At 34.1% G+C, this 25,384-nt stretch overlaps 1 protein-coding gene across 7 annotated transcripts in view; it reads right to left on the bottom strand.

Moving 5' to 3' along the window:
- Positions 1 to 25,384, bottom strand: part of LOC140449211 (uncharacterized) — a 335,545-nt gene that overhangs the window by 81,105 nt on the left and 229,056 nt on the right. For 3 of the 7 annotated variants that reach the window (XM_072542383.1, XM_072542381.1, XM_072542380.1), the window contains exons 5-6: positions 19,698 to 19,952; positions 9,023 to 9,250 (exon numbers count right to left, since the gene is read on the bottom strand). The exons of 1 other annotated variant lie outside the window; for it this stretch is intronic. In XM_072542383.1, coding sequence (XP_072398484.1) covers positions 9,023 to 9,250; positions 19,698 to 19,952 — 483 coding nt within the window. Of the gene's footprint in view, positions 1 to 9,022; positions 9,251 to 19,697; positions 19,953 to 22,692; positions 22,767 to 25,384 lie in introns of all 7 variants that reach the window. 3 more of the 7 variants (XM_072542386.1, XM_072542384.1, XM_072542385.1) reach the window with 3 other exon arrangements.

Raw genomic sequence — 25,384 nt, 5'->3', positions numbered from 1 at the left:
AAACCGTCCTCTTCCTTTATATCATCTCCTATATTAATTATCACCGGTTCAATATCTTCCTGCAAATTGTCCATCGCAAACATTTTTTCTTCTACTTTATTGACGTGGTTCACACAATTATGCCACTGCTCATTAGCTACGCATTGGTAAGCTTTGTTATCAATCGTTCTACCGTTTTTTCTTTAAAATCGACGTTGTTTGAAGCCACATACCTTTCCACTTGACTTGAATGGTAAGGCAGCAGTCTCAAAGTCTTAACGCCATATTTTTCCGCAATTGTTTCAATTTGGTATTTTGGAATTAACGTCTTCTCAAATTATTTTTTATATAAATCCCCGTCCATTTCGTCGTGGTACTCAGCGATTCCCTTCTTGGCCAAGAAAGTTAATTCGGTCCATACCACAAAACCAGTTTCGCTTCCAGTATGAAGAAGAACAAACGGAGGACCTATTTGGGTTGGAGCCTTCAATCCAGTAAAGAGCCCTGTCATGAGGGTGTCTCGTGGATTCTAAATCGTTGTATTCCTTCATTCCTTTTTGACTGAAGCATCAAAGTTAGTCCAAGACTAAATGGTATAAACAAGGTTTCTTCTTCTTAAAGTTCCATCTCCTATCGGAGGTTGGATATCATAACGGCTATGGTCACTTTGTTGGCTGCTGCTCTGAAAAGTTGTAGTGAACTACAGTTAAACCATTCTCTAAGGTTTTTCAGCCAGGAGATGCGTCTTCTTCCTATGCTTCTTCTTCCTTGAATCCTTCCTTGCATAATAATTCTCAGCAGCTCATATTTTTCTCCTCTGGTTATGTGACCCAAATACTCTAGTTTTCTTCTTTTTATGCTGTTCGTAATTTCTAACTCCTTATTTAGACGTCGTAGTACCTCAGCATTGGTAATCCTTTGAACCCACTGAATTTTTAATATTCTTCTGTAACACCACATTTCGAACCCTTCTATTTTTCTTATTTGTTGTTTCTTCAATGTCCAAGCTTCCATTCCATATAGTAAGATAGAAAATATGTAACATCTTAGAGCCCTCAATCTGAGATGCAACTGAAGGTCTCTGTTGGTAAGCATTGTCTTCATTTTCACAAATGCTTGCCTTGCAGTTTCAATTCGGACTTTGATTTCTCTGCTTTGGTCATTTTTGTCATCAACCCAGGTTCCCAGATATTTTTAAGTGTCTACCTTTTCTATTTGGGTTTGCTCTATCATTAATCTTTCATTTCCATGTTGCGTTTTTGAGACAATCATAAATTTAGTTTTTCTCTTATTTATTTTTAGTTCGTATATAATGCAATAATCGTTAATTCTATTTACCAATTCTTGTAGCGATTCCAGGGTGTCTGCCATTATAACGGTGTCATCAGCGAATCTTATGTTATTTACTATTCTTCCATTTACAGAGATTCCATCACCCAGATCCGCTATCGCTTCCTGGAATATGGCTTCACTGTACACGGTGAACAGTAATGGGGACAGAACACAGCCCTGTCTTACTCCTCTCTTTATATCTATATTTTCGGACTTTTGTTCTTCTACCTTTATATTGGCCTTTTGATTCCAATACAGATTGATAATCATTCGTAAGTCTCGCCTGTCTATATCTTTGTTTCTCAGTACTTCTATTAGTTTTTCATGTCGGACCCTGTCGAATGCCTTCTCGAAGTCGATGAAACAGGAATGAATATCTAGGTTCATATCTAAGCATCTTTGAGAGAGGATATTAAAAGCAAACAATGCCTCGCCCGTTCCCAGTCCTTTGCGGAACCCAAACTGAGTATCATCCATATCATCTTCTAGTTTTGTATATAATCTTCCATGAATCACCTTTAGAAATATTTTGAGAGTATGGCTTATTAGTGATATTGTTCTGTAGTCTTAACAATCTTTGGCATATACTGTTTTTGGTATTGCTACAAAGGTGGACACCAACCAAAACAAGGTTTACATTATCCTAATTCCTCAATGTTTTTATTTGTCTGAGGTACTTGTGTCTTCAGGATATGATTTTCCAATATTTAAAACCCATGTCATTTAGTAGCCTACGAAATGTGTTTTTTGAAAAAACTGGTGAGTGCTTATCATCCTTCAATCTGTTCATTCTGTCGACGGTTGGTGTTATGTTTTCCAAAAAAATATCATGGACAATATTCCTTATTTGTGATGTCACTTCCTCATCGTAAGTATTCTCACGTAAGTTGGACTGGAACCTGTTTTTCTTCCTTTTTTGTACCGGTTTCAGTTCACCTTGCTGGGCCTCTTCGCGGATGTCATAAATTTTCCAAACACTCACACCGCACATTTTCGAATCTTTTGTCACAGTAATAGTCAAGTTGTCACCATTGTTTAAGGTCAGATGATAGTTTATTACATTTAACACCACACATCTACTTGCACACTAAGAGGCATACCCTGTTGGAAATTTACGACAGACACTGGCAACGGCTCCATGATGTAGGTACTTTCACCCGCTTGCGAAATTGAAATAGAACTGAGCTTTCATAGTTTTTGCCAACAAGTTTTTGGTCTAATGGCCAAATGGCCAGTATCCAAATTGACAAAGAGACATGTTTGCTTTGCGTGGACAATGGGGATCAAAACTGATTGGCTTCTCCTAATGACTCTATAAAGATCTTCATTTCCCAAAGAATGTGTTTACAATGGAAGCTATTGAAAATTGATAAATATAGATAAGCTATCGACAATGAGTTTTTGATATATTTGCGTTGATATTTTTATATATGAGCCGGCAACGTAGTCGGCTGTTGTCCCGTAAAAAATACATTGTCTATCTTACCTGCACTGCATTCTAACTATAGCTACTACTATAACGCGATTTTACAAAAGCTATTTCGCAGTTTCTACCAGGTAAATTTACTGACTTTTTGCAAAGCTATGAGGAAGTGTATACAATTTCATTAGAAGAAATTTACTGATCTTAACGGTAATCTTACAGTTGAGAAGTACATTTGCAGTTTACTTGTAATAATTTTACCTCGTTTAATGAGGGTTACAATTTCATACTATATTTAAATCTGCAGATTTACTAAAAAAATTTTACAGTGTACACTGAAAAATTTTTTAAGCTATCCAGATGTTTAAATAGCATGCAGGCAAATAAAAAAAAATAATGCAATGGTTACAAAAGATTTATAATATGATTATTAAACCTTTTTTAGTCAAATAAGACTTAAATATATCATAAAATATAAGTGGTATGCCTAGTAGCGATGTCGAGCTCTGTTAGTTTTGAGATATTTATGTGATATGCTGTCCAGGGTATGCGCATCATTCTACGATAGATCCACATTTCAAAGGCCATTGTACGTTGTATTTTTTGATGGTCCAAATTTCTGCAGCGTAGATAACCATAGGAAAAATAAGCGCCCATACCAAGCATAGTTTGGTTTGCTTAGTTACTGCCTTATATTTTCAGATTTTAGTATAATTGACCGTTGCTGATCTCACCATTGCAAAAGCTCGATGTATTTCTTCTTCGCATTCTCCATTGTTTACCAACAAATTACCGCCCCCAATTTTATGTAGGTCAAACAAACCGTAGAATTCAAAACAGGATTTATGAACATTTCATTTCTGTTCGCAATATAGATTTAATTTCAGTTCTGTCTTAACATTATCTTCGTACAGATCACAAAATGTATTTTGAAAACTTCATAACTATTCCATATCCGTTTCTATAAACTAAAAATTATCCAAGAAGCCACATAGTTTGAAAAAAGGTCAAATTGTCTCAATAAAATAAATGACGGCATCCGGTTATCTTCGACATGGAGGTCTCTCATAAAGACAATGTCGTCTGCTCCATTTGAATCAGTATTAATAGATTGTTATGATGTCAATTCAGCATATCTGCGTGGTCAGACACTAAAGCTAATTCAAAATCAAATACGTAAAGGCGATGGAATGTCTTCTGATTATTTTCCACTTTAAGTGGTTAGCATACGAAGGTTCCATCTACTTTGATGACTATAAACAAATACGACTTATTAATATCGTTTTCTGGCCTTTGCCAGAATTGCGTATTTCGCAAATTTTGACGAGCTAATCATACCGCATACTGATCCTGTCCATGATTAGTTTCACGTTGACGATCCCCTGTCTTACAGCGAAATTACCAAATTGTTCATATCGACGCCACAATGGCGAAATCACGCTTAGAGACACGTCAAAAATGACGTGCAAAATCAGCTTGTGAAAGACCAGCCTAAATAATATTCACAGCACTTACCATTTGAACATGTGTTAAATTCTGACGGTTCATGACTACCTTTGCGTGTAATAGTTTTGTTTTAGTAAAATTCTAAAGTAAATACAGTCTATCTTAAAAATTTGAAGCAATAGTTTTTTACAATTGAAAGCTCGTATGGATTTGAGTCGCTGGCGCTGTCGTAAATACAAAAAATTATGCCAGAGTTATTTTTACTTGGAATAATGAAACGACAATAAAAAATTTTGGTAATAAGTTAAACTGTATTTGAAACATTTACCTTTATTTTAAAAATAATAGTCTCATTAAATATGAAATTTAATAGCATTTAATACTAACTTTTATTTAAAATTAAAAATACATGCGTAGACGTTTTGTAGCATATTTTAGAATATTAACGCTATAATCTGAGCGACAATTAATTTGGATGTGAATGATGTCGCCTTGGTACGAGAAAGGCATTATTTGGCCTCCAGATATTACTAGAAAAATGCCGAGATCAACGAAAAGACGTGTTTATCTGTTTTATTGACTACGAAAAAGCGTTTGATCGAGTAAAACACACAGAACTCATAGAAACCCTAACACAACATGGTATAGACCATAACGCTGTGGCCGTTATTAAAAACCTATATTGGAATTAAAAGGCGGCGATTAAAATATACAATCGAATAACAGCAAAAACTTTAATAAAAAGAGGAGTTCGCCAGGAAGCTGTGTACTTTCTTCACTATTGTTTAATATATATTCCAAGAAGATCTTCCAAAAAACGCCCCCGAAAATATTGAAGAAGGAATAAAAATCAACAGAGAATATGTAAACAACTTAAGATACGCAGACCACACCGTCATTATTGCGGACAGTGCTGAGGTTTGCAATGACTTTTGAAAGCCATAACCAGAGGGGGAGATAGCTTGGAGCTAAATATATATACAAATAAAACAAAAGTAATGGCCGTTACACTTGCACCAAATACCGACATTAATATTCTTATCTATTTACAACAAACAAATAGAACCCGTACAAAAATTCCAGTATCTTGGTTGCCGGATAACAAAAGATCTTGACTACGATGTTGAAATACATGCTCGCATAGAGTATGCTAGGTCTGCTTTTCAAAGAATGAAAAAATTCCTAATAAACTCTATCTTATCGTTGAATATCCGACACCAATTTGTAAAAACATTCATTTATTCCATATTGCTATATGGAGTGGAAACATGGACTCTCGGAATCACAAGTATGAGACGTGTAGAAGCCTTTTTGATGTGGGTTTTTCGAAGGATGCTGAAGATCTCTTGGACAGAGTACGTGACCAACGAGGTGCTGAGAAGAATGGGGACTGAGAGAGAACTCCTAAATACTGTAGAAACCAAAAAAACGAGTTATCTAGGACATATTTATAGAGGAGCAAAATACAACTTCCTACGACTGATAATGGAAGGGAAAGTGGAAGGAAGAAGAGGTCCAGGAAGAAGAAAATGCTCCTGGCTGAAAAATGTAAGAGACTGGACAGGCATGGACACACATTCGATATTAAGAACAGCTTAAGACAAAGAGCAATTTGCTGTAGGTATAGCCAACCTTCAGTAATGGAGAGGGCACCTTAAGAAGAACGCTATAATAGTATACATTTGACCTACATATATGTTTTTGAGCAACAACAGTCAGGTACGTGTTAAAATGTTATCTAGTAACTGTTGTATTGAATCAATGCCTGGGGATTTATTTCTCTTTAGCAATTTAATTGCATCTTTGACTTCAGCGACCACGACAGTAGTAAGACTATTGTAGATCTAGACTAAGTAGATCCAGACTACAGTTTTGTGAGTTGACTGAGAAAATCCTACCTAATCCAAACTTTTTAGTTAAATTTGTTTTTCTTATAAAATCTCTTTTCTCAACGATACTGTAAATCGACACAATTGCCGTTATTGGTCTAATGAAATTTTAGAGCTTTTTACGAAACACATCTACAACAGCCATTGAAAAAATTAACAGTTTTTGCAGTATGTAATTTTTGACGAAAGAAATTTTAAATTAACATTAGCAAAACATAGATGTTACGTTTAGTTTTTAATGGTTGTAACACTTTCAATAAACTAATACTTTTTTACAAATACAGCGTTAAAATTCTCCAGAGAAATACCTGTCTAAAGGCCGGTTTTCACGCTACGTCTTATTGTACGTTTTGTTGGATAGGACAAATCCTATACAATAAAACGTGGCATGTAAACAGCAAAACGTACGTCTTGTCGAATCGAAATGAAATCCAAGGTCAGATCGTAGAAATGATGGGAGAAGCATAGTTTTGCGAGAACTGATAGGATAAAACGTTACGTGAAAATACATGTTCAGACAAGTCGTTCGATCTTGACTTATTTGACGACTAGTTCCACTGCACTTCGTTTCATTTTTCCCAAAAAAAGCCTAACAATGTCAGATTTGCGGCAATGCACCCACGATTTTCTCGGGGAATTTATTGAATTGTATAAAAGTTTTTAAGTAGTTATGTTTTAAAACCAAATAGATTGCATTACAGGTTTCAGGAATTATTTGGCTTAACGCTCGTTTGGATATTATGATTGTGAACTCCAAGTCCTTGACGTCCTGTTGTAAGATATCTGAGAGTTGCTGTGAGTCTTTCATGCGGTGTAATGGCTTTTCTCATGAGGTGTCTTATTTCAATATGTATGGTGTTACCAACTCTAGCAATTGACAATAGGCTGAGGTGTCCATTCGCAAATAATTGCGCCAGTCATCTGGTTCGCCTCTTTTAGTAACGAGACGTGGGAATACTGGCTTCTTTTTAGAAGCCCACTCTCTTGACCATCATGTCTTTTCCCTCTTCGTCCCCTTTTTCCTCAGTCGTAGTATCTTTATAGTTGAAAAAATAAAAGAAAGCAGCCGTGTTTCCTTCATAATAAAAAAAAACACTAAACAAACTTCACACAACTCAAGACTCTGAATTAGAAATGAGGTAGAAAACGGAAGGAAAAACGTAGTGTGTATACACTAGACAAAACGTACATTTTGTCGTACGTTTTATATGACCCACAAAACGTACAATAAGACGTAGTGTGAAAACGGGCCTTAACGATATAGCATACATGGTCTATTTCCTATTTAAAATTAAAGGTTTGTGGTACTTGAAGAGAGGGTTGACAAATGACAGATATCTATACTTATCGTTAAAACATGTCCTCTTTGGAATACAACTCGACCTGTTTAAGCATTACTGTAATATTTTTCAAATACCGTCTTTAATATTTGAAAGGAATTCCATTACAACAAAGAAGATATTTATATTAATATTTATATTAATTGATTATAGTAATAGTCCATGTTGTGAAGTCTCTCCCATAGAGAAAATGTTTCTGATTCAGTTTCCGTGCAGATTTTTGTTCAAAAATGTCCGCTTTAAACAAATCTGAAGGGCGCTGGGCTAAATTTTTGAGCAGAAATATTTAAACAATTTATTTTAACAAATTTTAAAAATCATCTTGTTTGCTTTGGAAAATTTTTGTGTGTTATTTTAAATAAGAACGGTTTCTTGTCATTTTTCTTCTAAGTGGCCAGTTTTTGACTTATGAGCGATATAGTATCTGAAAAATGCGAAAATACGTATTTTTGGTGCTTAAAGAGTTATAAAATGTAAATTATTATTTTTGAAATTTGAAGATTTTGAAGAGCAATCAGAGCCTATTTATATATTTAACTAAGATAATGGCATCAACACCCAAAAATAGAGCCAGAAACATCGGCCACCAATTCACGGTTGATAGTTCTACCTTTGAAGTGGTGGAAAAATTCACATACTTAGGCTCCCTGATCACCAAGGAGAACGTCATGACGAAAAAATCAAGCGAAAAATAATCCTAGCAAACAAATGCTATTTTGGACTGAGTAGACATATGAGAAGCAGAAACTTAAGCCAAAAAACAAAAATAACCATATACAAAACCTTTATACAACCAGTGTTGACATATAGGTCGGAGACATGGACCATTTCCAAGGCAGACGAAAATCTCCTGCTTATATTTGAACGAAGGATCCTGAGAAGAATATTCGGTGGCATCTGTGAAAATGGTGTTTAGAGAAGGAGGTACAATTACGAGATATAGACAGATATAAACATATATTTCGTGGTAAAGATGTAGTATCCTTTATAAAAATAGGAAGACTAAGATGGGCAGGACATCTGGCAAGATCACAGCAGAACAACCCTCCTAGAAGAATCCTTATGTCGCAACCTGTGGAAAGTAGAAGTAGGGGTATGCCAAAACTCAGATAGAGGGATGGTAGACAAATAGGCGCAGCAAACTGGCAACAGTTGTCAATGGATATAACTGACTGGCGTAATAGACTTGGGAAGGTCGAGGCTCTTTTATAGGGCTGTAGCACCAATGATGATGATGATCAGAGCCTATTTATATTTAGACCGTTTCTAAAGATACCTAAAAAATATTTTCTGGAGCAAAAAAAGTGATGCTTTAAAATTTGTTTAAAAAAATTGTTTAAACAGTTTCTGTCCAAAAGTTTCGTCCGGTACCCTTCAGATTTGCTTAACGTGGACATTTTTGAACAAGAATCCGCAAAGAAACCGAATTAGAAACAATTTTTCCCACGGGAGCGGTTTCACAACATAGCGGACTAGATGTTGTACAATGTTGGGAACTGTACATTGTACAAGATATTGTACAAGGTACAGTTCTTGAAGAGCAAAGAGCAGTCAATATAAAGTTATTTTTTTGTAACAGATAAAAAAATCAAAACTATAACCAATATACTCACTTTCTGTAACCGATCTCCACTTCCTTGATTACATTGATCGATAAACGATTCAGTAGACTTATACAATGGCCAATATGAAGAATCCCAAAATAGCGATCTGATAGGCTCGTAATAGTCGCAATACAAACTTAAAGGTTTGTAAACTTTATGACGAAGATATTTTGGAGTTGTTGGATATAGCCTATAGTCTGTAATATGACGAATTGGATCTCGAAGGAAAATCATTTTCTGTAAACCGATATACTTTTTTATTATATTTCAAAAAAATACTCGAAAAATCATTCACATGGTTTATAGCTTTATGCATGTTTGCTCGTTGACTACAGAATATCCCAAGTTAATAAACTTTATTGATTTGCCGTTTGACCAAAACCGTCATTATTATGGGCTCGACAATGACGCCAACTAACAATAGCAAGATTCATGTGCCGATGAACAGTTTGTCCATTTTTAAAATGTCTTTTGTGTTTTTAGAAGTTAGATAAATATATATTCAACTTCAAGTAAAGATCGCGCAAACTCTTTAAATTATGTAGACAATAAAAATATTTTTTATTTGCAAAAATATTGAAGTACTGGGAAAACATTACGCAGATTACTCGTTGGTTAAAATGAATTCAATGTGCAGTTTTAGCTCAGTGTAAAATTCTCACTATTTTACCCATTATTTGTACTATGTAAACACAGTTGTTTGATCATTGCCTTTTTGATCTCATAAAAAGCGACCACAAGAGCAGTTTTAAAATAAGATTACAAAGCAAGCTACAATATGTTGTTTATTAAAAGTTCTCGTTATATTAAATGTGTTTACCACGTATAGGTTTTAATTAAAAATGTTTACATAATATAAAATTTAGATATTTGTACTGGCACTCTTTGAATTGCTAACTAAACAATCAAATTACATTTTTATTTTACAGGTGTTTGACGTTTTGATTTCCACTCCGGAAATCGTTATCAAAAAATATTATTATACAAATTCTGAAAAATGTATAACCAAAGTTTTTGTTATTGGTTATGTTATTTTAAATATTGACATGCTGGACTTCGATCGTGTAAATTGATTGACTAAACCCAAATTTAAAGAATACCTGTTGAAAATAGTTAAAGATCATTCTGGTGATGTTTCAAAGGCTGGATTTGAACGTATTAATTTTTAGTATGATTTAGTCGTATGCTAAATAACATGATAGTTGTTACAAATCTTTCTTAAAACCTAATACTGGTGCTAAAATTGGTCATCCACAAAATGAAAATGTAGACTCTGCAATGGAGGAAATTTTTCAATTCATATAAACGAGTGATGATTGTCAGATTTCGTTGGATAAATTATAAAGTGTTTGTAAAGATGAAGCTTTAGGTGACGATAGACATTAATAAAGGGTGGCAGTAGTATTATAATTACAGAAAAGGATGGAAAATTAACATTTATTTGCTGACATACTGGTGAAACAATGCTCGAAGTTAGAGGTTATTTTTCATAGTAAAAACTTTTTTTACTGCGAAAGAAAATTTTAACTTTTTGTATTGTACTCTTTTATGGTACAATGAATGCAGTTAGAATTCCAAATAGTACTAATAGTGAAGAATCAGATGTCTCCGATGAAGACGACACAAATGAGATGATATTGTGTCAAGATAGTGACAATGAGGAGCGTGAAAATATACCAAGCAATGTCAAGGAAACTGTCAGTTCTGCCACATCCTCAGATTCCTCAGAAATCTCATAATTGGGTGAAAGGAAATCTAAGAAGATCAGAAAATGATTCAAAATTTACTGGTTCTGAAAATTTACCTTCTTCGATTTTACAATTAGAAACTCTGGTCCAATTTTTTAAGCTTCTCTTTCCTGATAGTCTTATAGAGCATATCACAGACCAATCAATTTATACTCAGTGCAACAACGTCCAGATAAACCAGCTAATATAAAAAAATATGAAATAGAACAATTTATAGGAATTACTATTTACATGTCGATAATTCAACTTCCATCAACAAGACACTATTGGAATGCCAATATTGGCCACCGAACAGTTAGCGATGTAATGAGCTGTAACATAATCGAAGAAATAGAACGTTTCTTGCATTTCAATAACAATGATGACATGATTGAAAATACCTGATTGATCAGCCTGGACATGACAGATTATTTAAAATTAGACCTGTTCCGAGCCAAATTAAAGAACGACTACTCATGGTTCCGATAGAAGAATTTCTAGCTGAAGACGAACAGATTATACCAACAAAAGCGCGAAGCCAGCTAAAGCAGTATAACCCAAAAAAACCACATAAGTGGTTCTTCAAAAACATTGTACTGAGTGGTATTTTGGGATTCAGCTATGACTTTAATTTGTTTGCTGATTCCCAGAGTAATATTTTACCTCTAGGAGCACCAAATCTTAGTATGAGCAGCAACGTGGTTGTCAAACTAGCAAAATACCAACCAAACCATACCAAAACATCAACATTACAAGTTGTTTTTCCGACAATTGGTTCACTAGCATACCTCTTATGATATATCTGACCAAAGAGGGCATTTTACCTTTGGGAACAGTAAGATTTAATCGTGTTCCTGGAGTTGTGATGCCAGCTGAGAAAGAAATGAAGAAGCGCGGCAGAGGTCATATGGTAGAGAAAATAGCCAATATAGACAATGTGGATGTCAGTGTAGTGTCCTGGTTTGATAACAAAATCGTTACTACAATGTCAACATATGCTGGAAGTGAACCAAAGGAAGAAAAAAGAAGATTTTTCAAACAAGAAAGTATACATAAAATGATACCTTGTTCTACCAGTGTCCTAATCTACAACAACTACATGGGAGGTGTAGATCTTCTTGAGTCCATGTTAGGATTTTATCCTATAAAAATTAGGTCAAAGACATATTATTTACGAATATTTTTTCATTTTATTAACATGACAGCCGTGAACTGTTTGTTATTAGCCAAAAGAGCGAAGAAATTTGATTTAACCCTGTTGGATACCAAACTCGCAATAGCCGATGCTCTATGCAAAGCCGCAAAACCAATTAAAAAGAACAGAGTAGGAAGACCGTCAAGTTATAGCATTCAGCAGATGTACGAGAACAAACGAAAAAAGGAACTCACTAAAGAAATACCTCAAGAAGACATCCGTAAAGATGGGCTTGATCATTTTCCCTATTGACCCCAGTCTATTTCGCCAGTCGTTTCTGTTCATCGCCAACCGTTGCCAATTTGCCACGCCGATTTTCCTTGTGTCCTCGTCCACACCGTCCCTCCATCTCAGTCGTGGTCTGCCTCTACTCCTATTTCCCACTGGGACCGATAATAGAGTTCGTCTGGGTGGGTAATTTTCATTTGCTCTTGACACATGTCCAGCCCATCTAAGCCTACCTATTTTTATGAAGGATATTACATCTCTACCATTTACTATTTTTTTATACTTCTCGTACAATTCGAAATTATATCGCTTTCTCCAAATACCATTCTCACAGAATGCGCCCATTATTCTTCTTAGTATCTTCCTTTCGAAGACGAGCAGAAGATTTGCGTCTGTTTTGGAGATGGTCCATGTTTCTGACCCATATGTCAGCACTGGTAGGATGAGTGTTCTATATATTATTAGTTTGGTTTTCTGGCTTAAATTTCTGTTTTTTAGCTGCTTGCTTAGTCCAAAATAACATTTTTTTGCTAGCAGTACCCTCCGTTTTACTTCTTCAGATGTGTCATTATCGTTTGTTATGAGAGAACCCAAATATGTAAACTTATTTACTACCTCAAAATTATATTGGTCTATACTGAAGTTTTCTTCGGCGTTTCTAGCTCTATCTCTGTTATTTGGAATAGATGCTAACATTTTGGTTTTTTCCTCGTTTATTTTAAGGCCCATATTTTGTGCGGCTGTCAAGAAGGTGGAAGTCATCTCTTTAAGTCCTCGTGTAGTACGTGCGATCAAATCCAGATCGTCAGCGTAAGCCATAATCTGCGTTGTTTTATTAAAGATTGTTCCCCTATTGTGTAACTCGGCATCTCTTATAGTCTTTTCTAACGCTATATTAAAGAGAAGGCACGCCAGCGCGTCTCCCTGCCTTAACCCTGCATATGTTTCAAACGCTTGTGACATATCGCCTTGTATTTGCACTCTGCAGATCACTTTACTCATAGTTGTTTTTACGAGCCTTATTAATTTATGGGGAATGTTAAGTTCATTCATGGCTTCGTATAATTTACCTCTTAGGACGCTATCATACGCTGACTTAAAGTCCACACAGAGATGGAACGTGTCAATATTAAATTCATTGGTTTTTTCTAAGATTATTAAATTACATTATTTTATACTATGACATTGAAGAAGATGATAAAATATGTGGAAAATTACATAATTAGTTTAATAACAAATTAATTGAATATCAGAAACGAGGACTAACCAGACAGTTATGGGTAAAAAACACACCCAGTACACTACCTTGCAGGTAACGTGGAAATGTGTGCATATCATGTATAATGTGACTCTTAGAATCGCGATATCTCAGGAATGGTAACTCTTAGGAAAAAAATTATATAAACCATTTTTGTAGAGAATTTTAAGATCTACAATATTGGTCAAATGTCTTTGTTGATAAAACTTACTGTTTTCGAGAAAAATCCAAAAAACCTCAAAATACGATCGATGGGAATTTTTAAAACTTTATTTGTAATGGTAAACTCAAGCTCTCCACCAATATTTGGCTTTCCATGAATTTTTGTTAATTTACATGTCTTTATTGACCGGAGTAACTCTGACGTACCTAACTATTCTCCATAATTGCTATATAAGAGCTGTCATATTTCTAAATTAGACATATTCTGCCTCAATACAGCTTTATATTAACGTCTAAATTAAGTATATTGCAGTTTTTCCTTTTTATTCCACAAATTTTATATTACTACATTTATTTTGTCCACATAACCTAAAAAATATTCATTTTGAAAACTTTTTAAATAAAATTCCATAAAAACTTCCGAGCATTTTTAAACCAATTAAAAACCATAAACCATCTGAATGAATAAACATTAAATTAACTGAAACACGAACAAAACCAACTCCATATCTCAAACAACACAAAAAAAACAATGAATTAACGCAACAGTTAAAAATGTTTGCAGGCGCTGCTTTATCTTTGTCACAAAAAAGTTTACAAACCCTAAGTATAATACCCGACAATATAAATACTTTTCCGACTTCTCAACTTTTGGAAATAATTTATTTTTTGTCTTCCAAGTTTTTGAGATTAGTATTTTTTCCATTTGTTCAGATTTTGTATTTGTGTTCTCGAAACAGTTCGAGTGTATTAAAAAGGGGAACATTAAGTCTTGAAATTACTTTTGTCGAAGCATAAATGGGACAAAGTCGATCGTTTTATAGAGTAACATTGATATAATGTTGGAATGTACTCAGTTGTGTATAGCGTAATAAAGAGAAGACTTAAAGAGTAATACAAAGTTATGTAATGTTATATATATATATATATATATATATATATATATATATATATATATATATATATATATATATATATATATATATATATATATATATATATATATATATATATATATATATATATATATATATAGAAAAGTTGCCTTCCATCAATATACCTTTTTTTGGTTTTCTGTTTTGCGAGACAATCATTGCGAGCTTCGCATTGAAAAGAGTAAAAACAATAAATCTTCCCGTATATACTTCAGCTTATTTAGCTTCCCTATTTAGCTTATTTGGGCCGCACACTTGCGTACAGAACTCCATATTCATAGTATGATGGGGTGGTGAATCCTGAAGGAAAAATTCGACTAAACCCCAGGGAAATAATACTGACGAAATGTCTAGGGCCTATGTAAAGTGTCTGATGAAATATGAATATGTTTTGGCGTATATGTCAAATTTTATATAGCTAGGTTATTTTGCTTTTAAATTTTTAATCAACTGTATTTAGATGAGATTCTAATAGCACTTCAAAATATTGGCTTGGGTGTATTTTGTAAGATGAACGAACTTTTTCAAATAAAACAAATGACCTTTCAGATTTAAACCAGATTATTCAACATGGTTAATTCTTATTCACCTTTGCTGATATTTTTCGGAAGGCTGTCATAAAGAAGGTAGATTACTATAGCTTAAATACTTAACATACAGGGGGTTAAAGTATTAGTTTACTGAGACCATGTTACACGTAGTTGTATATGAGGACAAACAGAAACTGAAAAATTTAAAGAAATTGTAAGAGAGAAACTTTTATTCTATGTGGTAAACAATAATAATGATACTTGTATTTTTGGGAATGTTATAGGTTCTCATTATGAACGCTAAAATACTATGCAGGCTGTACACGACAAACACTGTCTATACCGGATGTTTCAAAAACGTATGTCATAAATTAAATCACGCATTCCGGGGACAAAAAAAGTTACAGCCCTTTTTGTGCATTATCTCCTAAACTACTTGATATTTTTAATTAAAATGGACACGTTACTTTCTTATTCTGAAAATATTGTTCATACAAAAGAAACAACAAAATCTAAGCGCACAGAAAAATTTTAAGGGGTTGTGCAGCCCCAAATTCCCCCTTTTGAGTACGTTCAAATTGCCTCTAATCACGTTTTTTAAAACACAGTTTTTATTGAATTACGGCCCTTTAAATTAACCTCTAAAAAATTACGTGCAACTAAATAAATGGCTTAAATGAATTAACAAGTACAAAAAATGTCTATAACCTCTATAAATATGATATTACAATAAATGTTCAAAATGACCCCCATTTTCTTCAATACACATTCGGTATCGTTTTAATAGGGAAAACCGAATGCGCTGAAAAATCATATTTTTCTGACGAAATTGATTGCAGCTTCAATTATTCTAACCCTCAGTTGTTGTTCGTCCTGTATTGTTACAGAATACACCTTCTCTTTCATAAACCCCCAAAAGCAAAACTCCATGGGGTTAAGACCTGGGCTTCTGGGTGGCCAAGAAATAGGTGCGTCACGACCCCTTCCAATTCACCGATCAGGATACTGCCTGCAAAGATATTACCAAACTTCATTGCTGTAATGCGGTGGAGCTCCATCTTGTAGAAACCACATATTTTGCCTCATTGCAATATTCACTTCTTTGAAATAGTTTTGTAAATCGTTTGCCAAGAACTGCAAATAATTATCACTATTTAAATTGTTAAGAAGAAATACTGGGCCTATTAGATTGTTATCCACAATTCCAGCCCAAACATTAACTTTGAAAGTCCTTTGGTGATGAGTCGCTTTTTTGGACTGAATATTTTCGTTGGCCCAAATGTGCTCGTTATGATGGTTTGTTATTCCATTTCTACTGAATTTAGCCTCGTCGGTAAACAAAATATTTCTAATAAAATTAACATTTCGAGTGTTTTCCATTAACAACCAATCGCAAAATCCAATCCTTTTAGGATAATCTTCAACCAATAACTCTTGAACTGTTGTTAAGTGATAGGATTTAAGCAGCTGATCCTTCAAACGCCTCCAAACCCTTACGTGAGGAACATTTAGTTGAGCAGCTATTACCCTTGTACTTGTCCCAGGGACTTCTTCAATTTTTTTTAAAATATCTTCATCAGTTGTATCCATTATTGGACGACCACTATTGCCAGCCACTTCGATCAATAGTCAGAAATAATCGTCTATCGGGTGTATTTCAATTGGGGTATTTTACTGCATAATGCCTTGCAGCTGCTGCACTATTTCGTTGAATTACCGCAAAAATACGAGCCCAACGAGCTAGATGGCTTGGTCATATTATACAAATGTCAGAGAATCGAAATGTTAAAACAATACTGAAGGAAGTAGAAATAGGGGAAGAAAAGAAAGGGACGTCTAAAGAAGAAGTGGTTGGAAGCAGTAAAGCAAGACTTGTCAGAAATAGGCGTGAGAAATTGGAGAGAGAAAGCAATGGGACCAAAAAAAATGGAAGGAAATAACCAAGTTGTTAAAAGCTAGGAGCCTACAACACCCTATGATTACTAGACAGTTTGATTTTTGTACTGGCTTCGGAGCAGTAGAAGTTAAGTTAATAGTCTGTAAGTAAATTAACGTGAATTAGGTACCGTCCAGTAACGGTTTTCTAAGTAATATTTCGGTAGGTCTTCTGGCCATACTCTCTTCAATCTTCGTTCAGCAAATGGTTGGGTGAATAAATTTTTTAACAGTTCATTGTCGTGATCAGTAACGCGATTTTTATATTTTATTGAGTGATTTTTTATTGTGTCCTTAAGTAATGGGATGTCCAGATCATTGTAAAGTACCATGGAGCTTTCCTTAGAGTCCGTAGGCCAGTATGTGGGTTCTCCCGTTAATAAGTATCTTAAGTTATTTTGTTGGATGATATTCATTATTGTGTGTTTGGCACTCCAGTCTCCTGCTACTATGAATGTGGCTCCAAGAGTTTCTATGAAATTATGATACTCTTCGCTTGAAATGGGATGTTAAGGTATGCTGTAGACTAATGATATACTGAGAGAGGTATTTGTTTCGATTTTAATGATTGCTGCTTGGATTTTTTCTGTAATGTAAGGTTGGACTTATGGAAAGCTATTTTTTTATTTTGTTAATGACTAGTTAACATGGTTAAAATCTCACAGCATCTCTATAACTGATTATGTTGAAATTATGAGCACGATGTTGGGTAGGTATGTTTACATTGAGACTGTTGACAGGATTTTGAGTGGTGATTTGTTTTGATTGTTTTGAAACTAACATTTAGTAGCACCACATCTCAAAGCTTTCAAGACTTTTAACATTCTTCTGTTTAAGAGTCCATGCCTCAACACCCTAAAACAAAGTACTGAATACATACTAAGTAGTTAACAAAAAGTGGACTTATGCAAAGATATGAATGACGTAATCGTATGGTATTCGCTAAATACTGTTACGTAATATGCCACACACCTCTGTGCGTTAATTCGTTTTATTGCTGCCAGTTTAAGGTGTTATTAGATGCTGCCATGTTTAATTTCTCTCCACCATCGTATTATCTCCGTTAAATCCTATCATTTTAGGCTCCATATGTCATGATTAGACCTATAGGACCGGAGATACGCAACTAAGGCTCTTTTGACATAACATATATAGGAGCAAAGATATATACCTAAGGTCCTTTTGACGTGTTGATGTATTTGATTTCTACGTAGTATTCTATTGGTTAAATGGTACCATTTGAGATACTGTACGTCACGATTGGACTAATAGGATCGAAGATACATAACTAAAACCCTTTTGCCAGGATACTCTATTTAATTTTTATATCTCATTGTATTCTATTCACGATAAACAGAACATCCTCTATAATTAGAAGGATGCTGTCGTATTTTTTGGTTTCTTGCAGTCCTTTGTCTTGTGTAAATTTACTGTTTTTAAATCTGATTTAATTTTTATTAGAAACCATTTTAATTAATTTCCAATGAAAATAAAATCTTGTTAAGTCCGATGTGAATTTAATTTTCCCGAAAAACGATAAATTTCTTAGGAAACATCGCCTGTAGATATCTTGTAAACCTTGTTTGGAAATATCCACCCTGATTTTATGTCAACAAAAGAATGAGAAATTAAATCTTAATTAAATTTTTAACGAAAAAGTCAGATGATTGAATTTTTCGGATAATAGGATTGTTTTAATTTATGATGTATTGGAAAACGGCCGACTACGACAAATAACAAAAAAATATTACAAATGTGAAAAAGGTTTTCATCTATAGGTGGGTACACATATGCGAGCCAAACGGTATACGTACCGTACGCGTACAGATCCTTGAAAAATATTCTACATCGTACTGATCGCATACTTATCTAGATCCATGGAAAGCGACAAACCAACAACGAACACACATGTGCGAAATGATTCATTTTATTTATAATTTGGGTACTGATTTATGTTTCTGTTTTTGCTTGTTTAACAAAAATAAAAATATGTACAATAATCAGTTTACTGTTTTCTCACGTCTCTCTAGGAAGGAACACGTCATTCACACTATGTCGATTTGATGAGACAATAAAAATGTTCGCTACGTCTAGTAAGCGCCGTCCAAACTGAAAGACGAGCTTCCTTTGAAGTCGTGGAATAAACCGCAACAATTTGGTTCGCGACGAGTCACGATGAAACAGTACGCAAACGGTTTTTTCTGCCGTAAACATTAACGAATATAGCGTTCGCATACCGTATGCATACCGTTTGGCTCGTATATGTGTACCGACCTTAATGTAATCTCTTCATTTCCTGTAGTATCCGTGACTCACTACACAATAATATGTAGTAGTCCAGTCTGGATCTGTTTTAAATTAGATTTTTTGCATAGGAGTCGATTTTTTCCTATCAGGAGATATATCAGGTCTATCAGGAGACCCCTGAAAAGGAAGAAGCTGAGAACGAAGAAGAAAAAGACTTAGTTAGCAGCTAACTGGCTGTTTTTATGTAATACTCAGTTAGATGATGCCTTTAAGTTATGATTATTTTTATATATTTTGTATAATGCTTGTATTCTGTGATGTATTTTATTGCAGAACGGACTATACAAAAAAAAGTAGTTAAAAAAAACATTACATTACTCGATTCCACTGGTACAGAAACATATCCTCACATTTTATTTAACGTAGACAATAATATCTCAAACCATCTCGACAGTTTAATTACTTACCTTTTGTATTTCGCATGGCACGAGTATACTTACTCCTTTTAAATGATAATATCTATCAGAGGGCAAAGTATACTTGTGGTACAAGTATCTGTGGTAGGGGTAGTAAGGCCAGTAGGAGCTATAGCGGTTAAGACTGCTGAGAGGCCAGTAGTAGTCATAGTAGAGCGAAAGCGGGGTGTAGCTTTTGTAAGATTGGGGGTAGTAAGTATAGTCCACAGCCTTGATTGGATAGGGGTAGTCCAAATAAATCGTTTTCTGAAATATTATGTTTGACTAGAATCTGGTGTAATAATATTTTATACAGAAATAATCAAATTATTTATGTTTAAAGAACAATTTCAGTTTTAGTCTGATTTTTACTTTGTGTTATGGACGAAGAATAGGATACTCAGAATGTCATAGTTAAGTACCTGAAATTTCAAATAACAATATAGATTATATACATACAGTGGTGTTAAAAAGTCCTGCATCACCTAAACGCCTTATAGATTTTGAGGTTTAACACAAGTTTTTTGTATATTTTCGCTAATTCATTTTAAGTTTGTGCTTGTAATTAGCATTATCGGTATACTTACTAATGTTTTTAAAATTACTAGCTCAAAATTCTACAGAAAAGATTAAAATAATCTAATTGAAGGGAATTGACAAGATTAGAAACACCGAGATAAGACGTAGAACGAAGATTAGGGATATTGTGGAAGAAATTACAAAAATGAAATGGCGCTGAGCAGGTCACGTAGCCCGATATAATGAGAACAGGTGGACACGGAGAATTCTAGAATGGAGACCAAGGACGACAACAAGAAGCATGGGAAGACCTCAAAAAAGATGGGTCGATGACATAAGAACAGTGGCAGGCAAACAGTGGATTAGATTGGGGCAAGATAGAGAAAGATGGAAGCAATTGGGAGAGACCTACATTCAGGAGTGGATGGAAAATGGTTGACAAAAAAGAAGAAGAATTGAAAGAATTTCTCATAATCCGAGAAAATTATGAGGTGATTATTAAGTCGTTAAAGTACTATTAAATTGAATCTTAATGACGAATTTGCCACATATTTTGACTATATAAACACTGCAGTTACCCTAACACATTTATTTGCTCTTTGATTTTTGATAAAAAGGTCAAAATATCATCCCAGGCCAAACAAACTAAATTATCGGAAGAAAAGCGTTTTGAAATTATTTTTCACCATAGGAACGACAAATTTAGTCGCGAAATAGCATCCGCAGTAAACTGTTATCAATCTACAGCAATTAGAGTCATTAAGAAGTATGCTGAACAAGGAAAAATCGACGACAGACCGCGTAGTGGCTGACCAAAAAAAACTTCTCTTCGGGATAACGCTGCATTAAGAAGAACAAGTCTGGCAGACATAAGCCTTAATTCCACCCAATTGACGAAGCTGTGATCCAAATCTACAGGTGTAAGCGTGTGCACGAGAAAAAGACTGCTTAGTTTTGGACTTAAAGGATGTAAGGCACGAAAGAAACCACTGCTTTCAGAAAAGCAAAGATTGCACCGTTTGAAATGGGCCAAGGAACATCGAATCTGGACAGCAGAGCAGTGGCAGAGTGTACTGTTTAGTGAATAATCCACTTTCAATATTAATAATCATGCTGGAAACGTCAGAAGATTTCCTGGTGAAGAATTTTCTCCAAAATGTGTTCTTCTCACAATTAAACGTCCAACCTCCGTTATGATATGGGGTTGCATGTCCGCTCGAGGAGTTGGTCGCCTACACGTTGTCTCTGGGATGATGAATGCTACCAAATACATTGAGGTACTACAGAATAAGATGCTGCGTAGTGAAAAAGACTTGTTTGGCGAAAAAAAAAATTATTTTCAGGATGATAATGCTCCTTGCCATAGAGCAAAATTGGTTAAAGCTTGGATGGAGAGTAATGAAATTGATAGGATGGACTGGCCAGCGCAATCCCCGGACCTCAATCCCATAGAGAATTTGTGGCAAAGGATATCAAACATCATTTCCAAAAGCAAACTCACAAATAAAATGAAATTACTGGAATCTCTAATCCACGCTTGGCATCACTATATTTCCATGGAGGAATTGCAAAAATTAATAAATTCCATGCCCAAAAGATGGGAACTAGTTATTAGAAACAAAGGCTGGCCAATTAAATATTAAAATTAGTTTAAATTACTTTAATGTGATGTACAATATCGTCTTGATATAAATAACCTAATTTTTGTAATATTGAATGAAAAATTTTCCGAACTACATTTTTTTTATTAATGGAAATTTTTGCTGTGTTCTCATTTTATAAGATTGTGTTTAAGTGCTTGTTTGAAGTAGATAGTAAATGGTTAAAAAATATTTAAGGTAAATGCCTTAAACTTCTGTTTTCATGTATTTGGTAAGGTGATGCAGGACTTTTTAACGCCACTGTATATCCAGGGTGAGTTTTTGGTCGATAATTCCATTATGGTATAGAATATTCAAAAAACTTTTTGTACAAAAAAAATGTACTCGATATTATCCTTTAAACTTGGAAAATATGTGGAACTTAATTAGAAACTACAATATATTGTTAACCTTATTATATAAATTAAATAATTGTTTATGCATTACTTCTTTAAGGTTTTGACTTCATAGGAATTTCGAAATAAAAATGGTCATAACTTGTTAAATACTCTGTATAATAATGCAAAGCCCAATATTAACAACAAGAATTATGAGAGGAATATAAATTTGAAAAAATATATAGTGTCTCCTATTTGAAAAATTATATATTTGCTATACCAGTAATAGTCATATATTTTCCAAGTATGGAGAATATGATTGCCTATATTTTTCCCATTACCTAAGTTTTTTGGATATCTTGTACCACAATGGAACTATTGACCGATATCGCACTAAAAATATACCCTGTATAATATTTTACACTTGAGTATCCATTCCATATAATAGTCCATACGTTTTACTTTTTTGTAACAGGTATATCCAAAATTTAACATAATAAACATACTTACGATTGTATGTATCATCCTTTGGTATTTCTGGACCACGGCACTTTCTGGTATTCAAATAGGTTTTCTACATAAATCTGAATACCAAATAAGATAAAAATATTTGAATAAATATTACAAAAATGTAATATCTTTCAAAAATCCAAAATAGCCAAAAGTATTTCAATTGTTTATTATAATATTTAGTGCAAATTATAAAGTTAGTATTTAACTTCTCATATTAATAAGAGTTTATTTGAATAGGTTCTGATAAAAATATGCCTGGCGTAAGATAACGAAAAAATTACACAATTCGACATCATCTTTGGTGTTTTGAATTTGATAAGTGTCCTTAGCTAATACGGGTACGTTAATTCTGAATGTAAATTTGGTTTGAGCCAATCACGTCAAGATTTATTACAAAATTAAAAAACCCTTGTGAGATAGTTTGCACTAGAGCAAAGAAGTACTGATACCGTATTGATATTTTGTAAATTTCAATAAAATTCAAAACGTCCACAAAATTTATTTTAAATTATTATCACTACAGCTCTTTTGGCAGTGTCTTTCTCAAAAGAGATCAGAGAGTATGATCAGTATGATGTTTAATGTTTATAAACTATATAAATAGTTGTTAATAAATGATAATATTATAAAAGTAGGTGTTTACATATTTTCATTGACGGGATTCAATACTTTTATAATTTTGATAATTAAAAAATGGATTAATTAACCTTTTGATCCTATTGATTCAATAATAGAAGTATCGGATTCCAATATGAAAAATATGCACATAGTACCTAGGTTGTTAGATTATTTTAATAATTATAAAATACATTCAATTATATATAAAAAGGACTCATAATAAGTATACAAAATATCCAGAGTGTAGTAGGAAATTTTCAAAACTTTCAATAAATCTTCTTATATTATATGGAATAATGATTTTAAATTCTGACAATTTCGTAAAACTTCTTGGATATATTTCTCTATGTACCTAAACTAGGAATAAGTTAGGATTAAATAAATAATTAGGAATAAATAATTCTGCATTCTTGATCTGAAGTCCATACAGCGAAGTTTTGGCGACCATAAACAGATTAAAGACAAGGAAAGCAGCAGGACCAGACGACATTATAAATGATTTCTTCAAGAAAGGGGGAGAGGAACTAGCCCACAGAATCCACAACCTAATAGAACGAATATGGGAAGAAGAACGCATGCCGAATGACTGGAATTGTGGTTTGATAACACCAATCCCTAAAAAGTCGATAAGACGAAATGCACTAACTACAGGGGAATCACGTTATTAAATACAATGTACAAAATATTAACTAATTTGATCAGACAAAGAATAGAAAAAGAAACTAGAACAAAAATAGGTGAATACCAACATGGATTCAGAGAAGGTAAGTCAACAATAGATGCAATACACATTGTAACGCAAACCGTCGAAAAAAGTTACGAGCACGGAATAGATCTACATATACTATTTATTGACTACAAGCAAGCTTTTGACAGTGTAATAAGGGAGGAGCTAATTAAGGATATAAATCAATTAGGCATCCAAGAAAAACTAATAAGTCTCACGAAAATGACGATGAAGGAATCCAAGGCACGAATCTTAACAAGGGAAGGCCCGTCAGATGAAGTACAAATGGAGGTAGGTGTCAGACAGGGAGACTCCCTGTCAACAACATTATTTAACATTGCCATAGAGGGGGCAGTAAAAGCAGCCAAAATTATGGGAACGATTATCGAATCTTCAGCCCAACTGATAGCGTATGCAGACGATATTGCACCGGTTACTAGAGATTTAAAAACATGCAGAACATAATATTAATACTAGATAAAGAAGCAAAGAAGAGAGGGCTAGTAATAAACCAAAGCAAAACGAAATACCTCAAGTGTTCAAGAGAGAATATGAACATAGAGAAAGAAATTAAGCTTGGTGCATATACATTTGAAAGAGTACACCGTTTCAAATACCTGGGAGTGGTGGTGAATGACAGAAATGATAGAACGGATGAAATAAATGAACGCATCCTACTGGGTAATAAAACCTACTGGAACTACCAAAAATTCCTGAAAGAAAAGCACATTAGTAAGAAAACCAAAATAAAAATTTACAAGACTGCAATCAGGCCAGTGATCACCTATGGTGCAGAGACGATGTACCTAACACAAAAAGATGAAATGAGGTTGGAAATCTTAGAGAGAAAGATAATTCGACGAACAATGGGACCGGTGAGGATAAGTGTAGGCGAATTTAGAAGATTAACTAATGAAGAAATTAAAGAAGTCATCGAGGGTGAAGACATAATCAAGTTCGTGAGGACGCAAAGGCTCAGGTGGCTGGGACACACAGAAAGAGCTAACCCAGACTTTACACTAAAGCGAATAGCTGGATGGAGACCAACAACAAAGAGACCAAAGGGGAGACCCAAAACAAGATGGAGAGATCAAGTCTTAGGAGACATAAAGAAGCTGAGAATCTACAATTGGAAGGAGCGGTGTAAGGACCAGAAAGAATGGAGGAAAATTGTAGACAGGGCCAAGTCACACACGCTGCTATAATAATAAAAAAAAACAACAGCGGACTGATTCTCCGCAATAAATGAATCAGAGAGCCCAAAAGGGCGGCAAACACTCCGCCAGGAGTGAATAAGCCATGATGATGATGATGATCTGTCCACTAAACAATCCAATTTCTATA

Source organism: Diabrotica undecimpunctata, chromosome 8, assembly GCF_040954645.1.
Source record: "Diabrotica undecimpunctata isolate CICGRU chromosome 8, icDiaUnde3, whole genome shotgun sequence".
NCBI classification, from domain to species: Eukaryota; Metazoa; Arthropoda; class Insecta; order Coleoptera; family Chrysomelidae; genus Diabrotica; species Diabrotica undecimpunctata.
The sequence above is the reverse complement of the archived record's forward strand: the minus strand, read 5'-3'. Positions and strand labels throughout refer to the sequence as shown.